This window comes from Priapulus caudatus, unplaced genomic scaffold (assembly GCF_000485595.1).
Source record: "Priapulus caudatus unplaced genomic scaffold, Priapulus_caudatus-5.0.1 Scaffold61, whole genome shotgun sequence".
Classification (NCBI taxonomy): Eukaryota; Metazoa; Priapulida; class Priapulimorpha; order Priapulimorphida; family Priapulidae; genus Priapulus; species Priapulus caudatus.
The window spans coordinates 618,696-627,804 of record NW_014577122.1 but is presented as its reverse complement, the minus strand read 5'-3'; the positions used below and the strand labels follow the sequence as shown (position 1 = coordinate 627,804).

The 9,109-nt window shown below is 45.4% G+C and overlaps 1 protein-coding gene across 2 annotated transcripts; it reads right to left on the bottom strand.

The window, feature by feature from the left end:
- Positions 1-322: 322 nt before the first annotated feature.
- Positions 323-5,004, bottom strand: LOC106821168 (40S ribosomal protein S15a). Of its 2 annotated transcripts, none has more exons than XM_014825861.1 (5): positions 4,943-5,004; positions 4,567-4,704; positions 3,465-3,544; positions 2,618-2,703; positions 323-481 (listed from the first exon to the last, which is right to left on the bottom strand). In XM_014825861.1, exons 2-5 carry the CDS (start codon positions 4,697-4,699, stop codon positions 388-390), a joined length of 393 nt encoding a protein of 130 aa, XP_014681347.1. In that variant the 5' UTR covers positions 4,700-4,704; positions 4,943-5,004; the 3' UTR covers positions 323-387. The 2 variants fall into 2 exon arrangements, with proteins under 2 accessions (XP_014681347.1, XP_014681348.1); XM_014825862.1 differs by having other exon boundaries at positions 4,877-4,967.
- Between the last annotated feature and the right edge of the window lie 4,105 nt (positions 5,005-9,109).

Here is a 9,109-nt window from a genome sequence, read left to right as displayed (position 1 = left end):
AAAGGCTTAGGGGCGAAACTGATAGTGAATATTGTGGATGCGAGGCGCCGTGAGGCCTGTGGGAGGGGAAGTTTACGAGCCAATATCTCAGCCTAGGAGTATCGTATTGACAAGCGGTTGGTCGTTTTAGAGAGCAAAGAATTCTGTTTAATGCAATACCATAAAATTATTCTAGACTCGCAGGCAAAGTAGAATAATGTCGTGAAATAGCACTATTTTCCCGTTTTTCCGTTGTACACTCTTGGTTTTATGCATGATGAAATGTAATTTTCCCATGTTTCCCACAAGACAATGTACACCATTGACCAACAAAGACAAGATAAATGAATTACACGTTTTATGTAAATTTTTAACATTTTTCTTGCCTTTAATAATACATTTTCATCTTCAAAAGAAGAATCCAAGAATTTTGCCACCCACGTGTTTTCGTCTAGCCTCTTCGTGATCCATGATGCCAGCAGAGGTCGTGAGCACAACAAACCTAAAATAATAAGGGTCAAATTTAGCTTAACCGATGTTACATAGCTGACCGCATCATTAATGGCACCTAACGTTTGCCCCACTTCTATTGTGACCATAGATTTCCTGCTAGCCTTTTATTAATCCAAGGAATTTTAATGGGTAATGTACTGCTTGGCAGTTACTTCAACTTGTCGGTGAGTTAAACCAAGTGAGTCACACTTTTATTAGAAGTGCTAACACTTGATCTCATTATGCCAGCCATGTATCTTAACATCGTGACAGTGCTTAGACTTAGAGGCTAAAAGCCCATCTCAACACACGCGGCGCGGCACGGAACACCACGGAAACGGCGTCGTCCACCCCTACCGGCAAAGTTCAAATCTATGATATCTTATGGTGCAGTCTCCACTGACACGGCACGGCGCCAGCCGGGTTTCACGGCGACGGCGAAAGTCAAATGAGTTTGACTTTTGCCGGCTGCCGTGTACGGAGAAAGACAGTTGAACCAATCAACGCGATTGTTTTTTATCACGTGTTCTGCTCACGCCACCATCAGCCAATGGACAACAAGCACATGCATAATTTCTGATCACTGAACCAGAGTGAACACAATGCGCTTAGATACAATGCGCGAAATCACAATGTATTTTTTTTCAGCACAACGGCGCTGCGTTTTGCTGTGTCATGTCGTGCCGCGTGTGTGGAGGCCGTAATCACAAAGAGAGCACAGCTGTTTCGTAACTATCTGGACAAGCTGCATTATTCAGTGGGTTACGTGAAGTACAGAATCAGCCTAGTTGTAACGAGTGGAGCGTTAAGATCTTTTTCCAACATGCTCCACATGTGCCATACAGTTTCAGCTGTCACCACAGACATAAAAAAACTTGGCGCCTGCCTACACAACGGTCTGCACAGCAGCTCCCTGCACTTCACGTGCACACACTAACAGCAATCACGACACTGGCTATCAGCAACACCTGCTGTTTACGTTTGGACATTGCTGGACAATTTTAATCGTGGTTTTGGAGAAGAAGACATAGTAGTTGAATGACGACCCACTCTCGCACTAACTGGTATATCAGAATTCACAGGGAATTATCTGGGACACCTGCACATATCAAACAAAGCATTCTGGCAAAGCTATGAAATACAGTTTTGGAGAGTATGACCAGTGATAACAATTTCATAACTGAAAAAGGGTCACCACAGGGTTTCTTCTGAGGGAAAATTAGACAACAGAGGTAATGGCCAATTTCGGGGAAAAAATGCGCATGATGGATTCAAAGGCCCGTAGGCACGCATGCAGACGCGGGGGGAGAGAGGGAGGACTCCTCCTCTCGGGGTCTCCCCCAGCAAAATGTTTAAAATTTGAATGTTTTAGACTGCATTTGAGGCACTTGAGATACATTTTCACAATGGCGGTGCGCAGCTGTGCCTCTTATGTATAAGAATCCCTGCACTAGAATCGAGCATTAAAGGAATAATAGGTCCATTGATTATGCAATGTTGACAAATGCTAGAGTAACTGGCACCTTGTGTAGTTAATAAGTACATTACCTTATAGCCAAACGCTTATTAGTTTGTCCAATATCACTGCTGGTTACTAATAAATGTCTAATTGAAATCCGCAGTCCAAGAAATCAGTTGACTGAGTTGTTTACAGTTTCCATGCAGTTTCAAACCGCTGGGTGTGATACAGATTTATAGTGCACCGGACATTTTCGCACACATGCTCGGCCGTACGCAATATGCTATCATCAGTGATTTCGTAAACACGGACGCTCGTGATAAGGAACTTTTTGTCAGGGCTGTCCATGTGCATCCGTGATTAGTACGTGTGTGGCCGTGGTTACACCGCTGACACCTCCATTTCATCTGGCGTCCAAAACATACGGGCCGCACAAATGTTTACGTCATCGGCGACTTATCGCTCGACTCCTGGATGACATTTACGGCACGTAAATGAATATCAACAACCTATATCAAGTCTTGCTTGTAATGTAACCATCAGTGATATTGGACATTCTAATACGCGTTAGGCTATAAGGTTACGTACTTATTAAATACACAAGGCGCCAGTTACTCTAGCATTCATCAACATTGCATAATCAATGGACCTATTATTCCTTTAACCTTTACAAGAATGTAAACTTACCCGAACTGTCGAGAGGGTAACAGGTTACTTGTCCATTTCTCAATGTCTCTGATGGCTACATCAAACCTAGGACTGATTACGCCGCACTGAAACCAAATTATCAGTTTAATTAAGCAATTACTAAACAAGTCGTTATTCCCTTACGAGCACTTTAAATTGGCATTATACATAACACAAATATTATATGGTATCACACTGATCTACCAGAATAGACTCTACTGCTACCGTCAAGGATTATTACACAAGTTTATTAACTCCACATTTATTTATGATGTTATAATTAACATAACATGGGGGATTGAAACACAAATTGACAGTGTCGAGTTACAGGAACCTACGAGGAAGCAACAGATGGAGAAATATACAAAGCTCAATTGATATAACTTCACAGCTCACACAAACGGATGCACTATGTTTCTGACATCATATACAAATCCATTTTCAAAATCTTAAGAGTGTCCATAGAGCTTTTACATTTAATTGACAATGTTTGAACAATTCACATGCCATTTCCATTGTTTTCTCTCAGACAAATGCCTCGATACCTTCACATCAAGGATGGCATCACATGGTTAACTACTTCAACCAATTTACCAGGCATAAAACATGCCATAGTAACAGTTTCCATAGCAACCGTGTAGTGCATCAGGCTCGTCATCACATCATCATTGAGCAGACAATGAAATTTTATAGATCACAACCAAAACATGAACAATTACCGAGCTTTAAGATTATAGTATATTTAGTGGCATATAAACACACTAGACTCTAGAGACAGGGCAGAGATAGTTTAAGATACGGTCAGATGTACGATGCAAGGGTAACCAAGCAGACAATCGCTACTCACTTTGTTCAGACGTCCAGTTAGATTCACAACAATCTTTCCTGATCTGTGGTCATCAATAATTTCAAACTCCCCGATGTAACCTGCACATGTGTAAAAGTAGAAGTTGACAAATTAACAGACACTTATGCAATATTGCTGTAATAAAATGCAATTCATACCTGAGCGACACTTTTATACAACTTACAAGGTAAAAAGTGTGTCTGTGTGACGTATGTAGAAATTCACGAAATTCGGCATTTGTTTTCAGGCTACATGGTTTTTCGTACGGAAGGGCCACACCCACCGCTAGTGATGCAGCCGACTAAGAACAGGGACTACATGATACATGCGTAATTGCTTGAGGTGCTATGTTTAAGTGCAAATATGGGCTAAGGGATAGAGAAGATATCCAGTCCTATCTTATCAACTAACATCATCTTAAGCCTAGGACACACTAGCGATTCTGTACGCTGCCCGGCAGCGTATATATTCGCTCACGATTTTAGAACGCCGTACGAGTTGCGCGTACAGCTGGACACACTGTACGGTGTCAAACCACTCCAATGGCTTTCCTAGCTTTCGTTGCTACACTTGATTGGCTGCTAAAAACAATCGCGTTCGAACACGATGATTCATTGTTGGGCATGCTGGTGCAAGCGCATGCAAGCGCATGTGCTGTACGCAAGCGATGGAAAACCGCGCGTAAATATTCAACATGTTGAATACGAGCGATGCGCCGGGCGTATGCGATCGCGAGCGAAATACGCAGCCGTGAGAGCGGACACACCGCGCGGACCCGGCACCGTATTTATCGATCGCAAGCGGCCAGCGTAGAAAATCGCGCAGTGTGTCCTAGGCTCTATCCAATCACCGTACTGGACATCATCTCTATCCTTGAACCCAAATGGGATTACCCTCTGATGTCTGTTTATGGTAGTGTGTGAAGTTCACACTGACAGAAGTTAGTTATTCAATATTGGTACCTACGTTTAGTTGCAGCGCCTTGTTAATTACAAGATTGGGTCGCCACATTCGCTTGTGACATTATCGCTACGTAGTGAGAACCGACTCCGAGAAGGTAACTTGTGGCTACAGTAAGATACAATAACACGATGGAACTTACCATGTTTCATCATCACAGTTAAAAACTTGACGATAACTTTGGAGCAAGGTCTGATCAGCACTTGCCTTTTCCCTCGCTTTTCTGCATTGGTGATACTTCGAAGGGCATCGGCCAATACATTCATACGCACCATTGTGGCTGAAACAGCAGAAAAATAGAGACGCGAGTTAGACCAGCGTCCATAAAATTCATTTCCCATGTAAACATAGGGGAGAATGAGAAGCTTATAGGCGAAGATCGTTGCGGGTAGCTTTTATTTAATCCCAGAAAATAATTAACAAACATCGTATTGACAAGAGTGCAGACTAACCGATGCTAAACACTTAGCTGCAAACAAGATTTATGTGGATTTCAAAACACATATACATAAACATACCAGCTACGAAAATGGCAGCAGTAAGAGGAGTCAACACAAGACCATCGAATCCGTCGTGGGGATCGTGGTCACGTGATATTCTCATCTAGCCAATCGAAATTTAGTTTACGAAAAAGCCTAATCAGATCACAATCTACATATGACGCATGAATCTTATATACATATTCATCAGAAGTAGATAATATGGATTATCTTCCCTATTATCTACTTCTAATATTCATGTACGTGCTATATTCTTACATTAATCCTGCATTTATAATTCATAACAAACATGTTGGTTGTCCAGTACCAACATGTAACGTGCTGTTCGACTCGTATAGGCGGATTTAGAGAAGGCGGGAGGTGTCGAAAAAGAAGGTATATGGGTATGGTGGCAAAGGTGACGGGAGGCGGTAGAGGAAACGAAAGGAGGTGGACGAGCGAGGCGGTAGAGAAGAAAAGTGGAGGAGGGGAGAAGGTTATGGAGGGAGGACATCACTTTTTATCCGATTAAAACAACGTCCATATAATGATCAGAAAAATAATTCGCAGGAAAAATTGTTCACAAGATAGTTGACGGTTTGTTAAAACAAAGAGGAAACAGGAGTGAGCAGAAGAGAAGAAAATCAGGAGGTGAAGGACGATGTGATGATAAGACAGCGAGAAAAAATATGGTGAATTGCTGTAAATGATAACAAGAGAGAAAGATGGGGGACGCAAGGGAGAGGGAGCGAAGTGCAGGGGGGGGGGGAAGGTGGGGGAAGAAAATAGGAAGAAGAGAAGAGGCGAAATAGCAAAGGAGATTGGAAGAGAGAAGGGAGGAAGAGATGCGGGGAGAAGGGGCAGAAGAAGGGAGGAGGTGCAGTAGTGGAGGAGAAGGGAGGAGGTGCAGTAGTGGAGGAGAAGGGAGGAGGTGCAGTAGTGGAGGAGAAGGGAGGAGGTGCAGTAGTGGAGGAGAAGAATTAGGTGCAGTTAGTGAGCAGGAAGAATGGAGGAGCGGCAGTAGTAGCAGGAGACAGGCGAGGAGGTGCAGTAGTGGAGTCGGAGAAGGAATTGGTGCGAATAGTAGGAAGAGAAGGGAAGATGCTGCAGTAGTGGAGGAGGAAGAAGCGAGGACGGTGCAGTAGCTGTAGGGAGAAGGGAGGAGGTGCCAGTTAGTGGCAGGAGAAGGGTGGAGGTGCAGTAGTGGAGGAGAAGGGAGGAGGTGCAGTAGTGGAGGAGAAGGGAGGAGGTGCAGTAGTGGAGGAGAAAGAGAGCGGAGGTGCAGTACGTAGTGGAGGAGAAGGGAGGAGGTGCAGTAGTGGAAGAGAAGGACGGAGCGAGTGATAGGTAAGCAGCGAGAAGGCGATGGAATGGTGCTGTAGTGGAGGAGAAGGAATTAGGGTGCAAGTGAAGGAGCGAGAAGGCGAGGAGGTGCCGCTTAGTGTTAGAGGAGAAGGGAGGAGGGTGCAGTAGTGGAGGCAGAAGAATTGGGTTGCAGTAGTGGAAGAGAAGAGGAGGATGACTTGGCAGTAGGCTGGAAGGAGAAGGGAGAGGTGCAGTAGTGTAGGAGAAGGCGAGGAGTGCAGTAGGTGAGGAGTCAAGGGTGGAGCTGCCAGTAGTGCTGAGGTCAGCCTCCAAAGGGAGGAGGTGCAGTAGTGGAGGAGAAGGAGGAGGTGCAGTAGTGGAGGAGAAGGGAGGAGAATGCAGTAGTGGAGGAGAAGGAGGAGCGTGGCATTAGATGGAGGAGAAGGGAGGAGGTGAGTAGTGGAGAGGAAGGGAGGAGGTGCAGTAGTGGAGAGCGCCGAAGGGCAGGGCGAGGTGCAGTAGTGGAGGAATGATACTGCTCGCCTGAAACGGTGCTCGCGCATGCGCAATATCTCCTGGTTAGGGGATATCTCAGCATAGATTTATGAAGTAAATTGTTATCACTAGACCTAGCTGCTGTTTATTGATTAGGGAGAGCGCCCTGCCTGTGGGAAACAAAACTACTAATTCATCCTCTCCTGTCCTTCCCGTGCCTCCCCCTTTGTCCCTCGCTCAGCCTCGTTCTTTTTTACCGCCCTCCGCTTTCTTCCCTGCTGCCTTTCCTCAGTCTCCCAACTCTCTTTCTTTCTTAGCAAGCTATATTAGGCATGTGTTCTTAAGTCCATACTGCACGCCTGAAACGGTGCTCGCGCATGCGCAATATCTCCCGAGAAGAATAATATTTTTCAAAGATTATGAATTTAGAATAGGGAGGAGGTATTCTAGCATAGATTTATATAATAATATTTCACAACTATACCTCTCTTGAGAAATAGGAAGAAGACCTCGCATGTAAGGTGCCCGCTGTATATACCATTCAGAACACAATTTGAGTACGTTAGTGTGTTAGCGGATGCGTAATATCTCACCAGAGGATTTATATTTTGTGATGGATATGCACTTAAAATGGTTAGGGGATATCTCAGCATAGATTTATGAAATAAATTGTTATCAGTAGACCTGTGTTTATGATTGGGAGAGCGCCCTAGCCTGTGGGAAGCAAAATTAGCTACTAATTCATCCCCTCCTGTCCTTCCCTTGCCTCCCTCTCTGTCCCTCGTTCAGCCACATTTTTTTAACCGCCCTCAGCTTTCTTCCCTGCCACCTTTCCTCAGTCTTCCAATCCTCCTTCTCTAATAGCAAGCTATATTCTGGAGGGTTCTGCAGTCCATGCTGCACGCCTGAAACGGTGCTCGCGCATGCGCAATATCTCCCGAGAAGAATAATATTTTGCAAAAATTATGCATTTAGAATAGGGAGGAGGTATTTTAGCATAGATTTATATGGCTACGTTATTGTGGTAGCGCATACGCAATTTCTCACCAGAGGAGTTATATTTTGTGAGGGATATGCATTTAAAATGGTTAGGGGATATCTCAGCATAGATTTATGAAATAAATTGTCATTAGTAGACCTGTGTTTATAATTGGGAGAGCGCCCTAGCCTGTGGGAAGCAAAACTACTAATTCATCCCGTCCTGTCCTTCCCTTGCCTCCCCCGCTGTCCCTCGCTCAGCCTCATTCTTTTATACCGCCATCAGCTTTCTTCCCTGCCGCCTTTCCTCAGTCTCCCACCCCTCTTTCTCTCATAGCAAGCTATATTATGCAGTGTTCTTCAGTACATACTGACTAGGAGGCAAAGGAAGCAGGGGAGTGGACGAGAGTGGAGGAGGAAGGGCGTGGCAGAGGAGGGGAAAAGGGTTTAGGAGGGGAGAACGAAAAGAAATTAGTCGGAAAAGATGGAGATCGTGAAGGAAGAAAAGTGACGTGCAGTGGGTAGAGGAGAAGGGGAGGAGGGGAGAGGGGCCGTAGTAAAGGAGGGGGGAAGGCGAAAGAGGAAGAGGAGGTAGGAGGCAACTAGAAGGAGCAGTTAGCGAACAAATGATGCGATACGGGTGGGAGAATGTAGCGGAAGAAAGGAGGGGGCCGGAGAAGAGGAGGGAAGGAGGAGGAAGAAGAGGAGAAGGAGGAAGGCAGAAGTAGGTAAATTAGAAGTGTAGACGATGAAGGAGGGAGGTGGGCTGGTGTAATTCTCCCTAAAATTTAGGAATCAATTAGGGCAACCGAATTTGATTGATAATTTCTTCCATTAAAAAAGAACAAAGTAGGGCAATATTTCCTTATTAGATGAAAGAAAAAAGAAATGAGGAAGAGGAGGGGGAATGAGGTGGAGGAGGGTGGAGATACAGGAGGAGGAGAAAAGATGTATAGGTAGTGGGATGAGGATCTCTATTGCTCCTGCTCTATTTCCTCATCATGACCTGCTCATCCTTCCCTCACCCGTATTCCCCCTCCTCTGATCATCGATGAAGCCCCTTTCTCTCACCCTCCCCTGGGTATCAGCTCCTCCCCTGTGTATTAGCTCCTCCCCTGCATTGTATCAGCTCCTCCGCTGTGTATCAGCTCCTCCCCTGGGTATCAGCTCCTCCCCTGTGTATTAGCTCCTCCCCTGCATTGTATCAGCTCCTCCCCTGTGTATCAGCTCCTCCCCTGGGTATCAGCTCCTCCCCTGGGTATCAGCTCCTCCCCTGTGTATCAGCTCCTCCCCTGTGTATCAGCTCCTCCCCTGGGTATCAGCTCCTCCCCTGTGTATTAGCTCCTCCCCTGTGTATCAGCTGCTCCCCTGGGTATCAGCTCCTCCCCTGTGTATCAGCTGCTCCCCTGGGTATCAGCTCCTCCCGTG